General features: G+C 40.4%; 1 protein-coding gene across 3 annotated transcripts in view; it reads right to left on the bottom strand.

Annotated features, from left to right (window-relative positions):
- SYT1 (synaptotagmin 1) overlaps positions 1-18,358 on the bottom strand; it is a 334,282-nt gene that overhangs the window by 87,959 nt on the left and 227,965 nt on the right. For all 3 annotated transcript variants that reach the window (XM_036401808.2, XM_054514798.1, XM_036401807.2), the window contains one exon: positions 1,228-1,412. In XM_036401808.2, coding sequence (XP_036257701.1) covers positions 1,228-1,412 — 185 coding nt within the window. The remainder of the gene's footprint in view (positions 1-1,227; positions 1,413-18,358) is intronic.

Below are 18,358 nucleotides of genomic sequence, written 5' to 3'. Positions count from 1 at the left end.
CTAAGATTCTCTTCTTGGCTCTTGTCCCTGACCAGCTGGCCCTAGTTCTCGGGTTAGCAGCTCTGACTTGTATTTCTGATCAACCTGCCTTCAGCTCAGCTTTCTTCTATGCTAGATCCCAACTTGTGAAATCATCTCCTTATTCCTGAACATGCTTTTATTCTCTCTTTTTGACTGGGTTATCACTCCTGTACTGCTCTAGCTCAACTTCCCCAGGAGTCTTGGGAACACAGACTTGACTATGCAATTAAAGTTATTTGCTTCTACTTATGAGGGTTTGCAAAGCAATTCTCTGAATTTCTCCAGTCCTTCCTTTTTGAAAAATCTAGCCCTTTGTCTTCTTAGCTAAGGAAATCTCTGAGCTTTGAGGACAAATAGATACTTTATGTTTATTTCCTCATCCTGCTGCTCATTCCAGTTTGCTCCAGGAAGAGCAGTACTAAAATCCCATGAATAAAAAGCTTTGTTTTCTCTCAGGAAGGTATTAGTCGAGTCTGTGGCCCTTAGTATTAAGCCCTGCGACCTCTGCTTCTCTTCCACCAAGTAGATCTGAAGGACAAGCTCTTCTGCCCTTATAAAAATTATGCAGCTCTCAAAGGGCATTATATTAATCTTCTCAAAGTTACTCAGTTGAGTTACAGCTCCAAGTATGGCCTGTTATCTTTAATCTTCTCCTCTCTAGAACAAAATGAATTCTCCAAACATCACTGTGTTGAATGTCCCTGTGGTTTTCCTTTTTCATTATTTCTCCCTGCTTCTGACTCTCATTTTAGCCTCTATACTGTTGTTTCCTTCTCAGCTGAACTTTTGTGTAAAAAGAAATTTAGAGTTCACAACTACTTTTCTTTATCATGTAATCTCAGAAATCCTGCTAGTAAGATATATAAAGATACATAAACATTGGCCCTGAAAAAAAGTACAGTGAAAATTGCACACAGTCGCTCCATTTTTGAAGCAAGCAGGACACCCTTGATAAACTCACCCCTTAAGGATGAGTCACTAAATGCCTGCTCACGTGTTTTTAGCAGAGCAGGGAAATTGGCTGGCTGCTTCATCAGTGATGCCACACCCAGGCTCATCCCTTGTGATACCACTGAGAAGATGTTGTCAATCAGTCCACTCTTCACAGAGCTACTACTGAGACAACAAGCACAGCTTTTTCTAAACACATCAAACAGAAACCTTCAAATGCAACCCAAAAGTTCAAGAAACTGAGAGTTACTTTACCTGGTCTTTCATGCTTTTCCCTAAATCTTTAACATCTTTCATGTTAATAGCATTCTTCCCTCCCTTCTCCTTTCCCTTCTTCTTGTTCTTCTTTTTGAACAAGCATTTCTTACAGAGACAAAAGCAGCAGGTGAGGATTAATAGGACTGCAACTATGGCTATGGCTATTAAGGCCCAAGGTGGCACTGGAAGAGAAAAAGACACACACACAAAAAGAAAGTGGTAAACTGTTAGTAGGGTTAAATTTAGAAACAAGCATATTTCTCTCACAGCTAAGCCTTTTTCAATGAAAATGCCTGGCAGAAATACCTGAGATCCTTTCTAAAATATGCTGTCATCATTTATATATTTCTCCCAACTGAGCATTTGCCCATACAAAGCCAATTTAACACATCTATCTATATACAATCCTGGTGACACATATCAAACTCACCTGCAGCTATTTTGATTCATCAACCATCTGAAAAGAGTATATCCAAAATATTTACTCTGTGCAATCTGTAAAATGCTCGGCACATTTAAGCAATTACTCATTTCTTTCTTTAATCATCTCCCCAACCCACCTGGCATTGTGGCTGAATCGGGTGGAACTGACTGGAAATTTCCCTTTTCTGGAATGGTGTCTGATCCAAGCAGTCAGTTCTAATGAACAGCCCTTTTCCTCTGCCCACTGCTGCACTTGACAGATTCGAAGATTCCTCACAATAGCTGCAGGTCAAGGTCACCAGTGCAGACAGACCAAGGACAGATGGCTGTCCAATCCACGGGCATTAGCCCTAGCTGGCATCATGCCCTAAACACTAGCAAAGTTTCAGCTGTATTCTCACCTATACTCTCCTATAAACAAAAGACTGTGCTACATTTTTTCATTAAGTTCAGGCTGCAGGACATGGCTGAAGCATGAATAAATAAGAGAACACTTACTAGCATAAAATGTTCCTGTTAAAGATCAGAATTTTCGGAAAAAAGCAATTAAGATGACACTTAAACACAAGTACTCCAGAAGGCAATTATCTTCACACAAATCAGCATTAATGACTACTGATTCCCACATTTAAGCAGAACACCTGACAAAATTTTAAATCTTCTAAACTGTCATTTTCTAAAATCTTGAAATGTACTCAGTTGGTCTGCAAGATACTCAGTACATTACCTAAAGGTCTCTAATACGATACAGAGCTACAGAGCAAAGCCAAAAAGTGAATCAAATTTGACATGTTGACGTCAGTGAATCACAAAAGGGAATGGATGGTATAAATAGAGAAAATTAATTGCCTAAAGGAGCTAAGAGGAGTGCAAGGCATAGTCACCGGAACTTCCACTACAAATTACCAGTTCAGGAAGATGACAGAGCATCTACACCTTCCTTACTCTATATTTAATGAACTTATTTTCTAACTTTCATTCAAACGACGCTAATGGCAGATAAAAATCTGGGAGAATAGTTAAATATTTCTGTAATATTTTTGTGCCTCCAATTGTTCATTAAATGCAGCTGCTATAAAAGGAAAGCTGTACCATGTGTAGAACAAATGAGAACTGATTACTAAACAAAAATTGTAAGACACAAATGGTGAACAGATTAGCAGCTGTTTATGAGATATATTTTATGAAGTTGGCAGCAGCAATTCTGCAGTTAAAGTTGCATTAGATCTGCACTTATCACAACTTAAAATCTGTATTTCATGCATTAGTATTTAATTTTGTTTTCAAATCTGGTGTAGTACCATTTTGTAGCACAACTGACGCTTTTACATTTTTTTTTTTCCACCCAGCACTCAGAAATGTAAACCCATCATCTTTCACAAGAACTATGTGCTCTACTCAAATTCTAAACTTCACATGTACTTAGTCTGAAACAGCATTTACACAACACTGTATCTAAGATGATCCACAGGATTGATGAAAAAAGGAAATGAATGATGCACCCAGATTTATCAGCTTTTTGTTTCGCTGATTTGTCTGCAGTGACTGAAGCATGAATATGGGGAGTAGCAACAATATGGGATGGGCTTCTGCCAGGAGGATGCCACTCTGTGAGGTAAGAGAAGAGGAACACATCACAAGCAGGTAAACTGTGAGAATCAATGGGTTGAGGAGACAGGGAATGTAGGCATTAACAGGACAAACACATATGCATCCTGCAGATGAAAAAGCTTGTGTAGGTAGTGAATTCAAGTGCCTTTGTGCTGAAAGTGTTGTATCAGGTGGTATTCTGGCACTGCTGCCTTGGTTCTCTGAAGCATGAACAATGTAGGGTACCTTGGGGAACATATGAAACACTTGCAGATACCTCAGCTTATTTTTTACAATGTGTTGTCTGCTCTCATCTGTTTGTAATTTAATTTCAACCAATAGCTCTTGTGATGCAATTAAATGATCATTAAATTACTATCTGGGATACCAAGAGTTATGCAGAATTCCTCACTTACCTCTTCAGAAAAAATCTGCTAACTTTTTTTATTAAACAAAGCATAAGCACTAAAATAAAAAAATGGAGGTAGCACAAAATCTGGACATTTACAAAACCACTGCAAAATTCAAAACCAAAAAGGAATGGATTATTTTTCCCAATAGAAAATATATAAATAGAAGTGTACTATCTCTGTCAAAGAAATGGCTCATTTGAACATTGTTGTCGACTGAGATTGCCCAGTCAATGGATGTAAATAATAGATTTTGGACAAGTGAAACATACAGCTATCATTGGCTTTGAAGAGATGTTTGTTTCCTTTCAAAAGCATGATACAAATATTTTAAAATGTTAATAATTTTTCATAATATTGACAAAAATTTTCCAGAATTACTAAAGACTTTGAGAGTTTTTCTACCTGTGTTCCCCAATTTATGATGGTACCAGAAGAGCCTTAAATTTGGAAAAGACAAGATTTCAAAAGCTACCTTTCTATAAAGTTATCGCCAGGTGGACAGACTGAAGTCACCAGTCAATTTGGAAGACTCAGATCTGCAGCCTTTTATTTTTAAGGATGCTGTTTACCAACTGTGACTAATATCTACAAAAACCTTATCAACAGAGTAAGCAATTTCTTTTTGTGCAGCGGCTCATATTGAAGATACATATTGATCGAATTCAGTTCGACTTTACCCAGGGTTATACCAGATTTTCAAAGAATTCTATTTTACCAGTGGACAACAGTGGGAACCTACAGTTTGAAGACTACCTCCATCCATATTGTACCAGTTGGACCAGGCTCAGCAGTTTGAAACCTCAGGAGGTCTCTGGACACAAACCACTGAACAAAAGAGCTCCGTGGCAGATGAAGCAGGGTGGGTGACTTGGAAAATGCTGATCATGACCCATGCAGATCAAGGTGTCAGGGAGCCAGAAGCTTCTTGTACAACTTGTCTTACCGACTGCCTGCACAAGGGGGTGCTTTGAAACAAGCAATACTTACCTACCCGACCAAGCAAAAGCTATTGGTTTAAGGATAATGAATATGTGTGTAAACTTTCTGGTGTTTCAGTGCTATTTTCTTTGTTCTACTCCTCTGGGAAAATACAGAATACTTATTTTGAAGAAGCTGTCATGAATGTCTAAGTGATTTGGTGATTCTACAAAGCTCTTAAAGACAAATCTATAAGAGGGGATTTGCTGAGTAGCAGTTAGTAAATAAGGTCTTGAATTAGTGTCATTGATCCTATCCAAAGTATGCTCTAGGACTTCAGTGAGAAATGCAGGAATGAAGCCTATTTGCAAAAGGAGAGTGTAGAAAAAAAGAAAGACATGGCTTACTCCTGGGCAATAGCAGGGCACTGAAAGGAGTAAGCTCTAGGAATGTGTTGAATCAAGGCATTTTGAGTACCAATTTTGCATATTTCACTCATGTTGAACAACAGTCAGACATGGATGCAGATAAATGTGAGCTCTCTTATCTCTCTCTGTTGCCTCCTTCCACTAATGCCAGACAGTGTTATGTGCATGTTGTGGGTCATTTGATGCACTTGATACATTTCACAAATAAAGCAGCTGTGATGCTCTTAGATTATCATTTTAGTTTGGGCTTAGGAGTCTGCTTACAAGGCTTATCTCCAGACCATACCCATAGGTTGTGCTTGTACTCGTGTTCTGCAGCAATCTGTGAGGGCACAATGGACAGGGTGGGAATACACATTCCCAGAGGTCACCTAGTGATGCTCCAACTGCAAAAGGCAATTTGCCCATGAGAGCCAACCTAATCCAAAGCACTGCCCCTACAAACCTCGAGTCCTCAGGACTGACTGCTTCATTTCACTGACTTGCTTCTGCTGAGCTGCACTAGGTGCAGCTTGTGTCCCAACCTGTCATTAAATCTTGGTCCTTTGAGCATGCTAGATTCTAAGGGAAGGATGTATTACTGAGTTATTCAATTTAAGAGCTACAAATTTTGTCCTTTGTATAAAGACATCCTTACTTGGCTTTACACAAAATACTTGGAGAGGTACAGGCCTCGGGTCTAAAACTGACATTTCTGTGAGATGATCTAAAATTATCAAATGCCTTGGAGGACATCTGACTGCAGAGGAAAGACTTTAAGGGGGAAATCACAAAACGTGTAATGGCATCAAAGTGCTGCAGTCTGGGAAAGAGAATAAAATCCTTAATCCTAATGATTTTCTTCCCTTCCTGAGTGCAATGTCAGACGAAACTTTACCAACTTAGAACACAAATAGAAGGAAGGTCAATGAAGAACTGAAGAGAAGAGCTGAATTAAAAAATGAAGACTCCCATACCAAAAAATACTGTTCACCAAAAATTCCTAATTAAGCAATTAAGCAGCCCCATTTAAGCTGTGACAGCAAAGGACTATCAGATAATGGCAGCTTCCATGTTATTCAGGCCCATAGCATGTTGGACTTGACAAATACTAATAATCTATGATTCAGAGGGGGCATGATGCTTAATAGGAAGCTGCAACTACCAAATAGCTGTATGTGAAGCACATTGCTGTAATCTAAAGCTCTGGTAGTCTGAATATGGGCTCACTGGCAGTTTTAGTTTATGAAACTGTAGTTTTTTCTTAGCCTTTTGCACTTACAGCTTCTAATTAGGGAGGAAGTTTCATATATAGCCATATTCAGACTTTTTGTAAAGAAATTCTCCAGGGACCATGTTCTGGAAATCAACTTGACATTCATTAGAAGCTGCTTATAGAAAATGGCCTGAAAGCAAGGACCCAGATAAAAGATACCACTATGATAGCAAAATGAATACAAAGGTGATCAATGCAAAGAAAAGAAAATGCTAAAACATGGTAAAATGACTCAGAAAAGACAAAAAATGAAAATACATACTTGCATGTACTGATGATTTAAATACTAGCGTTCAGGCTTACACAGCTACATTTCCACCCCAGACACTCTCCTGTGTGACCTCTTGTTTTAATAGCATGCTTGCAAAATATTACTTTTACTTTCTTACATTCACTGCAACATTTCTTTTTTCTGTTTAAAGTTCACACTGCTACCTTTGACCCATCACTAGAAAGAACCATTACTAAATAACTTGATGAGTGCACTCATGCTCATATTTCTCCCCTTTATTTTCTGAGCATGTGCAGTTGTATAAGACTCTCTCTGTGAATAGTTTATGGAAGCTACTGAAGCCTTAACTTTGCTAAAAGGTATGTTCTGACAGTGAAAGATCCCCACTAAAAATAACAGTCTGTGGAAGTGCACTGATCAGATGAGTTCACTAACTGAATATACCCCTGCCTATAGCTTTTTAGACATTATCATGCAAGATTATGCAAAATTTCTATGACTGAACATTCCATTCTTTGCAAACAAACCCACACTGAATTTAGCAGTAATCCCTTATACAGCTACAAATTTAGCCAAGGTGCTTGGGCTGCTTGAAAATATGACGTGCCTACTGTATGCTGAAAAACTGGAAATCAAAATGCATAAAAGAACTAAGATATTTACCTGAGGGCAAAACCACACCTACTATTGTAATTTGCAGGTCATTTATGTTGATTACTGCTGGTATGAATTCACCTTTTACAGCATGTACAGCAGGTGTTACGTTCTGTCAAAGTAAAACACAATTACCCAACACTGTATCTTCTTCCTGTAGAGCACAACAATTTGTCTGTGCTCCTCCCTCCCTCTTTGTTTTGCTCCCTCTCTCCTCCAGTTCCTCACTGCTCAGTCTCATCAGCTCCTCTGCCCCTCCTCTCTGGAGACACAGGGGGGAGAAAGCAAGAGAAAGCAAGATGGGAGAGTCCAGATGAGACAGGATGGTGCAGCAGCCAGAGGGAGGAAGTAAAGCTGCTGAGATATCCCCTTCTTGAAGGAAGTACCCCAGAGAGATTGGCCTTCAAAGGCCTTCAAGCTTTAATGTCAGGTTTCATCTGTATAAATACTACAATAAAACAGCTCCTCTGTTAACCTCCACATTCCCCTTCATTCCCAATCAAAATGAGGCAGAGTAAAAGCAGAAGAGGGTTAGCACAGCCCTGTGCTCTGCTGGCTCTGTCACTGTCGCTTGGGGCTGCTCTCTTGGGCTCATTTTCAGCTCAACTAAGGCACCACCTCTCTGTTTGCCAGATGGCTCCTCATCAAGGTCCCTCCTGTGGTCTCTGGCTGCCCTTCCCAACAGTGCCATGCCTCTGCAGGGATGTCAGCTCTCCTTGTACCCTTTCACAGCTCTCAGCCCTCCTGCAGGGTCCTGCTTCCCACTTCCTCCAGCAAATACAGCAATTTCTTCCATTGCCCTCTATGAAAGATGATACACTGCACCTGGCACACAATAACCCACAGGAGACACCAGCAGCCCAGCCTCCTGCTGCATGGCATGTCCCTTGGGAATGACTGTAATGCTGGCCAGTGAGACAAATACAACAGTTCCCCTTTCCAGCAAAACCTCTAGGTCACTTCATACAGAAAACAGAGTAGGGAAAGGAATGACTTTGGGGAAAGATGCCTCCTACTCCAGTAGGGTGGCTGTAGCCAGGCGAGGGTAGGTCTCCTCCCAGGTGACCAATGACAGGATGAGAGGACACAGCCTCAAGCTGCACCAGGGCTAGGTATCAGAAAAAAAATTCTTCACAGAAAGAGTGCTTCAGCATTGGAATGGGCTGCACAGGGAGGTGGCTGAATCACCATCCCTAGAGGTGTTTAAAAAAGACTTGATGAGGCACTCAGGGCCATGGTTTAGCTGATAAGGTAATGTTGGGTCACGGGTCAGATTCAGCGATCTCAAAGATCTTTTCCAGCCTGGTTTACTCTGTGGCTCTGTGAGATAACATTTTTAGAATGATTACTCTTATTGGCTCATATAACTGTTGCCACTAAACTTCTAAAATAAAAAAATGAGTTCAGCATCTAGAAGTTACCAGAGGCAGTGCTGGGGCACCCTGAGCAGGTGGGAAAGATGAAGAAGGCTGGAGCCTCCAGCCATACCTGGAAGCCAGAGAGGTTTGCTGAGTACTCTTTGAAAACTATGTAGTAACAACAGCTGAGGCCAAATACTTCCTTGAGAAGGGACAAAATAATCCATGAGGCTAATATTCAACTATGACAAACAAATACGTAGAAGTCTGAGATGACTGCTTTCCATCATGTGAACAATTCTGTTTTGTGGTTAAAATGATGCCTTAAGTTTTAGCTTTCAGTTTTCCAGGTTCTGTGCTGCAGTAGTATGTAACTCTGAACTTCACATAAAGTGTTAGCACCTTCTCGCCCAAAAGTTATAAACAACAGTGAATTGAGAAGAGCAATCTGGGAGAATGGGACTTCATAACCTGAAGCTGTAATTGGACATTTAATCCTAATATGTAAATGGACCAAAACTTATAAAAGTGTGAAAACTTGTGACCTGTTGTCCATCTTAGGTGTAGCCTTGGCCAGGCTCTTGTACTGCCCAAGGTGTATCCTTTGAAGGCCTTTTAATAAATAACTACTTTATTCCTTTAACTCTCTAGCCTCTGTTCTAGGTGGTCTCTCAAGGCATCAAAAACACCTTTCGCTTTTCTTGTGATATCCACAATATATCGAACCTCTAAAGACTGTAGGAAAATAATACAATAAAAAAATCTGACTTGGAACTGGAAGTTTCAAAGGGACAAAATACTCCAGTTGTATCAATCCCAGGACTCAAAAATCAAGAGAATAAGCCTCAAAAATAATGAAACTGATGGGAAAAATAAATTATGCTTATGTATGCTTGATTTTCCTGTTTATTCTTTCTTGCCTATACATCTTTGATTTAATTGTTTGCAATGAACACTGGTCTTATACTCCTTTTCAGTTTTTGAACATTTGGGTAGATTGTATCACATTTTCCAGGTTTGCCCTGCAAAAACTGAGAGTCAGTCATGTATTTAAATGTTTGAAAGTGGAATCACATTTCTTGCATTCTAGAATTAGTCATGCATACTACATATGAATATTATAAATTCCCACATTAGGTATGAACTCCACTGCCTAGAAAGAAAGCTAATTTGCATACCTTTTTTATAAAGTACTGTGCAGGGGTAAAGTCCTTTAAAAGAGGAACAGATTTGTGAATTATGACAAGATGAACTTATAGAAACTCTGTGTTTGCCAATGTTCTATTAACATATACAATCTTAACACAAGATGCTGTTACACAATGACTTAGGATTTAAAGGACAATAACTACTATAAAAAGATAACAAATACTGGAATAGTACATCAATTTCCCAGTGAAAGTAAGAAACAGCTTCATTTCTTTCTGGTAGTTAATATTAACTTAAAAGTTCTCAAATAGAAAATTGCTCATATTCACCAGCAATTTTCACCGGTAGACCACAAAGTGTCTTATAAAGGAGGTAGGTATCTGAACTTCACAGGTGGAGACACACATACATACAAAATAAAATTACCTTGGTTAGAACACAGAAAACAGTGTGGGAGCATCAGAGCAGCAAAGTTCATGTCAACTGCAGGTCCTAGTCACCCAGCCACAAGTACAGGGAGCTAAGGGCTGGAGGATGCCATGCACATGGTGCAAGCAAAGGCAACCTTGGATACCACCAGAGGAGGCACCCCCAGTGCCACCCTGGGGTGCATGCACACTGCTTGGGGCCCTGGTAGCACAGAGGCCACCCAAACTCACAGCCAGAATGAACCCCTCCAGCACACCAAATCATCAGCAGCATGGGCCCTGTAAGGCAGCAGAACCATACACACATCAGAGGTGCCCTGCATCCTAGCATCAGGCCCCTTCAGGCTGCAATCCTTCTAACATCTCACTGGCACCTCAGCTACCTCAGTGCCAGGAGCCTTGCTCAGCCCTTAGGGCACCTGCTCCTCTCTGCTCCTTCCCAAGCAGCAAGTCAGAGGACCACTTTCAGATTGTCTGCATGGATGTTTCATACAAAAGAGTGATGCTGCTGAGAAGGACAGGAACATGGCACTTCCTACCCTGGTGAAACAGTTACTATCTGTAGGGTAGTTACAGTGCTACAGAAAACGTCATGACATGCCTTGCTCTGAAAATGTTCCAGCCTTGTGGAAGCCTTTGGGACCTTGAAACTTAATTTTATCATTATAGATCTGTAGCACAAACAAAGAGATTTGAGTTTCATTTGTCATGCTCTGCTACTGTGGTGCAGTAACCCTGGATAGATTCTAGGTGCCTGCCAAAGCTGCTCTATCCCCTCTCTTCTCAGCTGGGCAGAGGAAGGTCCTGGGTCAAGATAAGGACATGGAAAGATCACTCACCCATTACTGTTGTAAAACAGACTCAGCTTGGGGAAATTAGTTTAATTTATTACCAATCAAGAAAGGTTTGAGAAATAAAACAAAATATTAAAACACCTTCCCTCTACCCCTCCCTTCTTTGTGGGATCAACATTTCCCCTAACATTCTCTACCTCCTCCTCCTCCTCCTCAATGATGCAGGGGGACAGAAAATGGGGTTTGAAGGCAATCAATCACACATCTCTACCCTACTTTGGACTCCTGCAGGGGGAAGACTCCTCACACTTTTCCCTTGCTTCAATGTGGGGTCTGTGACATGGGAGACAGTTCCCACAGGCTGCAGATGTTCACAAACTGCTCCAGTAGGACCCTCCCTCAGGGTGCAGTCCTTCAGGAGCACACTGCTTTGGTGTGGATCCTCCATGGGGGCCACCAGTCATGCCAGCAAACCTGCTCAGTGTGGGCTTTGTTCCCCACAGGGCCACAGCTGCTGCCAGGACTCTGCTGAAGCTTGGGCTTCCCAAGGGGTCACAACCTCCTTCAGGCCTTCACCTACTCCAATGCAGGGGCCTCCCCAGGCTGCAGGTGGATCTCTGTTCCTCCATGGACCTCCATGGACTGCAGGGTCCCATCCTGCCTTACCATGGGCTGCACCACAGGCTGCAGGGGAATCTCTGCTCCAGTGCCTGGGGCACCTCCTGCCCTCTGCCCAGACCTCAGGGTCTACTTCTTACTTGAAGCTTTAGAAACAATCTTTTTTCCTTCCTGATTCCTGATTGCCATTTTATTATCCAGACAGCAATACTGTAACCCGAATACACACACTAAGATGAAGCACTGAATTATGGGATATCACAGAGTAAAGAGAATTCCCTCTTCACACATACAAAAAACCTGCCTGTAGAAACAGGTCTGCTGTTCCTTAGCTTTGTTGCCAGTTCAGATTTCAATTTCCCACCTAATTAAAAAAAATTTGGTGAAATTCTCAGTGAAAGGTACTGCCTCTCCATATGAAATCAGGTCAAATGTTAAAATGTAAAGTGCTTCTATTTTGTAAACAATCAAATTCTCTTCATAAAGGTATGACAGCCTTTCCTTTAGAACTGTATCTTTTGCTTCCATCCATTACACAGCCCAGGAGAGCTACAGTATTGACTTTGAACAGATACTAAGCAGGTTCTTATGTCTGTTTTTATCCAGCCCTTGAAAAGGTCTGTGATGAACTTGTTTCTTTGTCCCTCTGAAAGGTAAGATAAAGACAGATTAAAAAGACTCTTCTACAGCCTAGAATGTTATATATATGCATTGTACATGTCTTTCACTCATTAAAGAAGCTGATGAATTCTGCAGTTAAGGATTTTGGGAACAGTTAATTACAAAATTATTAATACTTTCAGACATAAAAGCCTTTGTTGGTGTTTTTCTTTTTTTTCAAATAGGTTCAACAGGAATCACTCACATACTTAAGTATAGTAAACAGTGAGAAAGATCCATTTTTAATAGGCTGGGGACCTTTTTCTTCAGCGTCCAGAATGATTTACCAAAAATTAATTGCATGGTTGTAGTACTGATAAATCAATTATAAAAACAGTCAAGGAGCAAATCAAAACCAATCTTCTTCTTTCAGAGAGAATTATGCTAGTGCAGTTGCAGTACGTAGGCAGCAATTGACCATATAAGAAGGCACATTTCTTTCTGTGACAGGAATGTATCTCAAAAAGCATATTCCCTGTGCTGCCCAGTAGTGTATGCTCAGTAAATCAACTAAATATCTGCATTTTCTGATCTGTTATTTTAAATGTAGAGCTAAAACTCTGAACAAGATTCTTTCATTAAATATTATCTTTATTAATAGACATTCATTTGTGTGTGGGTAGCGCCTACAGGCACTGACTCAGAAAAAATGCCTCACCAGATCAGCCACTGCACACAGATGAAATAAAAGGACAATCTTGCCTGAGAGGCTTTTCAGTGAAAGGGCCCAAACCTGTGGGGTGGGCATGTGCCCATCTTGGTCTGACTGCCCACAAGAGCTGTGCCCTTGCCCAACCATCAGCCTACAAGGATGCACCAGACGTGCCCACTGCCAGATCCAGCAGGTCCAAGCACATCACAGAGCTCCCTTGTGCATGGCCCTTGCTAAATAGTCCTTCTATCCTCTCACCAAGATCCTCCTAGGATCCTGTCCACCTAGGACATGAATGCCCTCTTTCTGGAGAGAACCCACCCACACAGCTTGGCAGCTCCATATCCCACTGGTAGCCAAGCTTATGGCTATGGCTGGGCCCTGAATCAAAGAACACAGCAAATGAAGCAGCTCTCTTTGCCAGGACCTTCCAAAAGAAGTGTCTAAGCTGACCGTGCCTGTTGAGGCACTTGCAGTTTGCTCCAGATTAAGACTATATAGTCTTGTCTATTTTTTTTGCACAAATGGTTGTATGGCAAGCACTGTCCCACTGCATGTTCAGTGTGAGATTAAATTCCCTGTCCCTAGTCACCCTGACAGAAAGATCACACACGGTTCATCATTTTTGTTTATAGGCTGGCTGTAATACCAGCATTGGTCCTTAGGTACTGCTGGTACAATTAGCATGAGCCACACACACGTTCATGGGGATCATCAATAAGGTGCACTGTTTTGGTTCAGTGTCCTCTCAAATCTGAATGCAAGTGGGTGCTAAGATTGCCAGGTAATCATGGTCTTGGTGCATGGCCAGCAATGCCTGGGGTGCACCATACTTAGACCATGTATCAGCCATAGAAAGAGGGAGAGCAGGGTGCTGGAGCTGGACTGAGCTATTCCACCTCAGGATGGCTCGGCTCACCGCAGCAGAACTAAGCCAGGCTGGTTGCAGCAGTATTCTGCATTCTTCCAAGGGACACCAGATTTTTTATCAACAGTATCAGTCATGCAGGGGTATGCAGGAAATTCCTGGCATGTATTCTGCTCAGCTCATGGACATGACACCGGTTCATGAGACTGGGGGCATAATGCTGTGGGCTCTGCTGCACTGGTTTATGGTGTGTGCCTGGTCAGGGCAGCTGGGCCATCTGCTCTGCAGTGTGGGCTGCCAGACTGCCTGGGGCTGTGTGCTGAAGGATTCAGTGGTCCCAGGCTGGCACCTCAGGCATTCAAATTAAAATCTTTTCATGACCTCTATCTATTAAGCAGAGGTGCTGCTTTGGGATATTTATACCAGTTTTTCAAATTTTGAGAGAACAGATACCAACAGACCAGCTATCCTAAGCCTCATCCCAGTGCTGGGATGGAAGGACAAACTCATTCTTGTGTCACACCCCACGTCTGCTTAAAAAAAGCACCACAAAAGACAAATCCCTTTGCTCCTTCCTTGCCAAGATAAACTTGCCAAGAAAGCACCACTGGCACAAATGCACACAAGAGCTTTTGCAGCTCTCTGCTCTGTTCCACTAGCACACAGTTACTATCATGATGTGTATAAGAATACATATTATAAAAATACAATTTTGTGGAATCTGCACGCTGTTAGACACTTATACAGTTAATACAGAAAAATGAAATGAAATTTAATCTGGTTATTCACAGACTGTATACAACTCAAATCTCTCAGACAAAATGTTTCACCTGCTATTTAATAAAGCAGGCTTTGACCTTTCTTTCTCTTTTTATGTGCTCATTTTCATTTTAAAAGACTGAAGCAAAGAATCTAAACATGGGTTGAGCCCTTGTCTAGTATTTTGACCTCCTTCATTTTGAAAGAAGCTATCAAGGTTCCAAGCTTATATCAGCAGTGGCCTTTGTCAGAAAAAATCTATTTTCAAGGTATGGTTAAGGTTAATAGCCATGTTGCTTTTCTTTTTCCGAAGCTCATTTAGCAGCACAATTATGATGACAATGATGATGATTGATTACTAACTTCTGTCTTTTTGCACAAAAAGCACCATTCCTGACTGGATAACCATAAATGCTGTAATGATCATTAACGTTGTTGCAGGAACCACTGCCAAAGTGATAAATAGATTTGGTTTACATTAGCTACCAGTCTAAAAGCATCATTTGACCTCATTATTAGATCTAATAAAATCTGGAATCATGCTCCACAAGAAGACTGTCCTTTTTAGAACAAGAACTCCATGGCTTTTTTTTCTCCATAAATATAAGAGCTGAAATTTTGTACCATTGTAAGGTCACAATTCTCTCCAAAACACTCAGTGCAAATGCTGGGCGTTCAAGTTTGTCTTACTTCTTCAGTCTCTAAGAAACTTAAACTGTTCCTGGAGGGCATTAAAAGATACCTGTACAAGACCAGTGAATCTGCATTTCTTGTAAAAGTGGTCAGTTTGCTGAAGGAACCAAGGACATATTTATGCATAAAGGTCTGTAAATTTCATGTTAGTAAACTGAAATTGCCCCCATATTATATGGTTGATGTACAGACACAGCATTTTAGATGTGTGAAAAGACAAAGATGCATACTACATTTGATGTCTCAATCCACAGTGCCTACATGCTACAGTTTCTTTTTTTGTTCATCTTTAAGGTACATGTATAACACACTCCCCACTGCTGCTGTACTTCTCATTTTGCCTACCTAGCAATGTCAGAAGTTCATAATTCAGCATACCTGGAATATGTTTTCTTTCCTACTGTGCTTGAGCCTTCTGCTAATTAGCCTAAATAATTAGTTTACATGAGCTCTAGTTAGGTCTTCTATTCAACTGGGCCATGAGAGTGTGTTGTAACTGCTATAGCTGTAAGTCAAAGTGATAGTTTTAGTTTCACATTCAGATGATGTGGATCTGAAAGAAGCCTGGGAAAGACTGTTTTATAGCTCACATATCATCCTGAAGGACAGCACTTCATGTTCTTGTATAGTGTGGATTAATAGAGCTAGTTTGTACCAATACTTTTTTGGTGGACTTGTCAAGTGAAAACAACTACTATCAGTATGTCTCTTAAGAGAGAAACTCTCCCTAAAAAATCTCACCTACTATTTTGATCACCCTTTAAAATAAATGACAGAGAGGGTGGAGTACAACTATGCTAAGGACAGCAGAGGAACCATGAAATAGAAGACTTTTCATCAACTTCTGCATTTTATTTGGTGATTGCTGTTGATTCTAAAATTCAGTAATGTTGATAATGGGAACCAGAAATCTGTTCTCCCCTCTGATTTTAGCCTAGTTTGAATTATTTTCTACACAATGCCATGACTTATAGCATGAGTTAGAAGTGCAGTCATAAATTAAAGCTTCTGGCTGGATGAAGGAATTTAATCTAAGTCTCCTAATTTCCTGGAGGAACACTCCAACTATAAGATTAACATATAAAGCTTATATATATTAAGAGTGGTGAGCTGTGCTACCAGTTTCATAAAAGAAGACCCAGCCTTGTTTTACTCCTAGCCTCATTCACCCAAAACAAGGACTGTAGGCATCTGTCCTTCAAAGGGATTTTAATTCCCCACTGTTAAGTGGGCAGGTTTACCAGTTTGCTGCTCTGAGACATGTGTAAGGGATTTCAGATGAAAACCTTCCATTTTAAATCCTGTATCTGGCTTGTTGCTGGACAGCCAGCCTGGGAGGCTTTTCATTGTTCTGAGACCCCATGACTCCCACCTGTGCTGAGTCTGAAGGCCAGCCATGTAATACTAAATGCAGGCTGCAGGGTTTTCTCAAATTATGTCAGTCATTCTTCCTGAATATGACAGAAATAAATAAATAAATAAATTCCCTCTCTCAGAACCAGACTCCACCTTTGATTACCTGCATTAGGTGTCAGTTTTGCCTTATGCTGCCCAAATGAAAAGCAGACACATTCTGGGCACTTACATCCCTTATGGGATCTAGTTATAGAAGCTCAGCTCACAGAAAGAGCCTCCTTTCCTCCATCCTATCGACCCTGACTGTGCTCAGCACAGATTGATCCTACAAGTATGTCCAGACCAGACTTTTTGCACTAAGTCAAGCATTCCTGTAAGGGCACATTGAAAACTCAATGCTGAAATGTCACAGCTTCTTCCTGTAATTGGGAAGAGAACAGGAAACAGAACCATATGCGAGGTCTTAAAGTCAATTCTCAGACATTCTTGTTTCATTTTGCTGCAGAAAACAGTCATTAGGGTCTGACTCTGAAGTTCTATACTTGACTTGAATTTACAGTCCTCTGGTTGACACCACTCCAAGTTCACTGCTTATCTTTGAATTGCTTTCTGAATGATTTGTTAGTTGCATAATCAGAGAATAGTGTTATGTTCCTTTTAAAAACAGGAAGCCAGCAGGCTTAAAGATCACAAAGAATGCCACTAAACCTCGAGAGCAATGAATTTAACACCAGACCCTGTGTCCTCTCCTGAGACAGGCATACATTTAATTACAAAATAGATTTTTTACTCTAGTAATATTTTGCTCCAGTATTTACAGCCAACCTTAGAAGCTGCTCATGATGAACATATTTTCTTACTGCTATTTAAAACCCACTGCATCCCATCATTTTCAAGAGTTCATCTCACTAAAATCATTTAATTAAACCCTATTCTTCTTACTGGATTAATTTCATTGCTGCTAATCAGAGACTGAAAAAAAAATCAAATCTTAACATTAGAAGCACAGCAGAAGCACAGCAGAATTCTTGTTACTGTCTCTATATAAATACATTTTTAAATGGATTTGAAGTGATTAATCTCTGGTTTGGCCAGAAAGAGAAATAAAAATGAGAAAGGAATGCCAGGGAATGCCTAGGAAAAACAATCACTCCTGGAAGTAAAAGTCAGTTGGCTGAAATCAAGGGCTGTGTTTCTGGCGACTTCTGTCCAGTGAGTTATCTGTCCCAGGTTTCCAATTCTTCTAGCAAGTATTCTGCCATTAACTAAAGAAGCTCTCTCTTAATAAGAACTTTGCTACAGCTCATCAACCATTCTTTCAAACCTATGGCACCACCAGTAATGAACAATTAATCCTCTGCCTCCTCAGAACTGAGTTAAGCTTGGAACAGAGAGGAAAAAGCAGCAAAAGAAAATGGGTTCTGTGAAGCATGAAGAAATTAAAATAAAAACATGATAAAGAAAATAAACATTAATGGTAGATGAGCAATCAATAAAGTCCAAAGCTTGCAAAGATTGCCTTGGAAACTAAGTGCTCTAAAGGAATTTAAATAAGCAGAAATGGAATCTGAGAAAGATTTATTTAGGAGTGAATTAATTCTTCAGCATATTTTCCTTTTTTCCCTTCTTTGCATGATTGTCTCTTAGACTACTTCATTTTCTGCATATGGTGCCACAGGACAGCAACAGATTTATTTCTAAGTTATATATGTTCTTCCATAGTGATTATTCCAGCAAGCAAAATGTTAACACATTTAAATTAGTGCAAATGAGATAGTGGTTTGTTATTGGCTAAAAGTGCTTCAAAAAAGACTAATAGTGATACACAGATGCAACTTTGCATCTGCAGTCTAATTAAAACTAATCTAATTAAATATGGT

The sequence above is a fragment of the Molothrus ater genome, chromosome 5, assembly GCF_012460135.2.
Source record: "Molothrus ater isolate BHLD 08-10-18 breed brown headed cowbird chromosome 5, BPBGC_Mater_1.1, whole genome shotgun sequence".
Taxonomy (NCBI): domain Eukaryota; kingdom Metazoa; phylum Chordata; class Aves; order Passeriformes; family Icteridae; genus Molothrus; species Molothrus ater.
Note: the sequence above shows the minus strand (reverse complement) of the source record. Positions and strands in the feature narration are given on the sequence as shown.